The following is a 1,388-nucleotide window of genomic DNA, read 5'->3' on the forward strand; positions in this document are numbered from 1 at the left end:
CCACACGTGCGAGCGAATAAGCCGGTGACATCCTGGATAACGACCACAATTAGAACGGTCATGAAGAAACCGGGCTAACGGCCACGACTGATTCTGCTATGTTTGAACCGGACAAACGGCCACGATCAACTCGGCCATGGAGGAACCGGACCAACTGCGATGAGGAGTTATCCCCGGTTGAATCGGACCCAACGATTTTCTTCAAACTTCTTCTGAACAAGCGCTATTATTTGCCTTCTTTCTTTTATCGCCCCCGGTTTACACCGGACAAATGTTAACCAGATTTTTACCGTATACAATGTCCATATTGATGAAAAATGGTTCTTTCTAACCGAAACAAGTGAAAGGTATTATCTTCTCCCTGAAGAAGAAGAAGCAAACCCTTATAGGTCTTGCCAAAGTAAGAATTTTATAACGAAAATTATGTTTATGGCTGCTGTAGCACGCCCTAGGTATGACGAAGATGGAATAGAGTTGTTTTCAGGGAAAATAGGAATCTTTCCTTTTGTTTTCCAAGGACCAGCTAAAAGGAATTGCAAAAACCGAGTGGCGGGAACTTTGGAAACAAAGCCTATTTTATCTGTCACTAAAGATGTGACTAGGAGTTGTTTAATTGAAAAGGTTCTTCCAGCGATTCGATCAAAATGGCTGCTTGCACATGCAAATGCTCCTATTTTTATCCAGCAAGATAACGTAAGACCTCATCTTAGCGTCAACGACTTAGAATTTAATGAAGCTGCCAAACAAGATGGTTTTGATATTAGGTTATGCTTTCAACCTCCTAATAGTCCGAATATGAATGTTTTGGACCTCGGATTCTTCAGAGCTATTCAATCCCTTCAGTATCAAAGGGCTCCTTTAACTATTGATGAGCTAATAGAAGCAGTTGAGAAATCTTTTGATGAGATGGAAGTTCATAGACTGAATCATGTGTTTCTCACTCTACAGTCTTGCATGGTCGAGGTGATGAAAGATAAAGGTGGGAACAACTACAAAATCCCACATATGAACAAGGAAAGATTAGAACGAGGAGGAAATCTTCCTATTCAAGTTTGTTGTGACGTTGGCGTAGTTAATGAAGCTGTAGCTCTACTTCGGATGTGATACAGATGTCAAGACCATTTTGCAACTTTATTGTAAAGGTTCTCTGTTTTGTGAACTTAACCATCATGTAGTTTTTGTATGACCTCTCTTTTTGCTTGACTTGTGTATTTAAAGAAGTTATAAAGATCAAGTCTGTAGTTTCTATGAAATCCTCTCTTGTTAAGACTATGAATTTATAAGTTGGGATCTGTAATCCCAAATGGTTCTGACTTGTGCATTTATAAGGAATTTTATGACATATTGGAAAGAGCTATTTGAGGACTTGTGATAAAGAAGTTAAAATC

At 39.1% G+C, this 1,388-nt stretch overlaps 1 protein-coding gene across 1 annotated transcript; it reads left to right on the forward strand.

Annotated features, from left to right (window-relative positions):
• Positions 1-429: 429 nt before the first annotated feature.
• LOC132066517 (uncharacterized) lies at positions 430-1,104 on the forward strand. Its single transcript, XM_059459820.1, has one exon. The coding sequence runs from the start codon at positions 430-432 to the stop codon at positions 1,102-1,104; it is 675 nt and encodes a 224-aa protein (XP_059315803.1).
• The last annotated feature ends 284 nt before the right edge of the window (positions 1,105-1,388 follow it).

Source organism: Lycium ferocissimum, chromosome 8 (assembly GCF_029784015.1).
Source record: "Lycium ferocissimum isolate CSIRO_LF1 chromosome 8, AGI_CSIRO_Lferr_CH_V1, whole genome shotgun sequence".
NCBI classification, from domain to species: Eukaryota; Viridiplantae; Streptophyta; class Magnoliopsida; order Solanales; family Solanaceae; genus Lycium; species Lycium ferocissimum.

What these genes read in the sequence shown, in the direction of transcription:
- LOC132066517 (XM_059459820.1), top strand. Translation starts at nt 430, where the DNA reads ATGGCTGCTGTAGCACGCCCTAGGTATGACGAAGATGGAATAGAGTTG.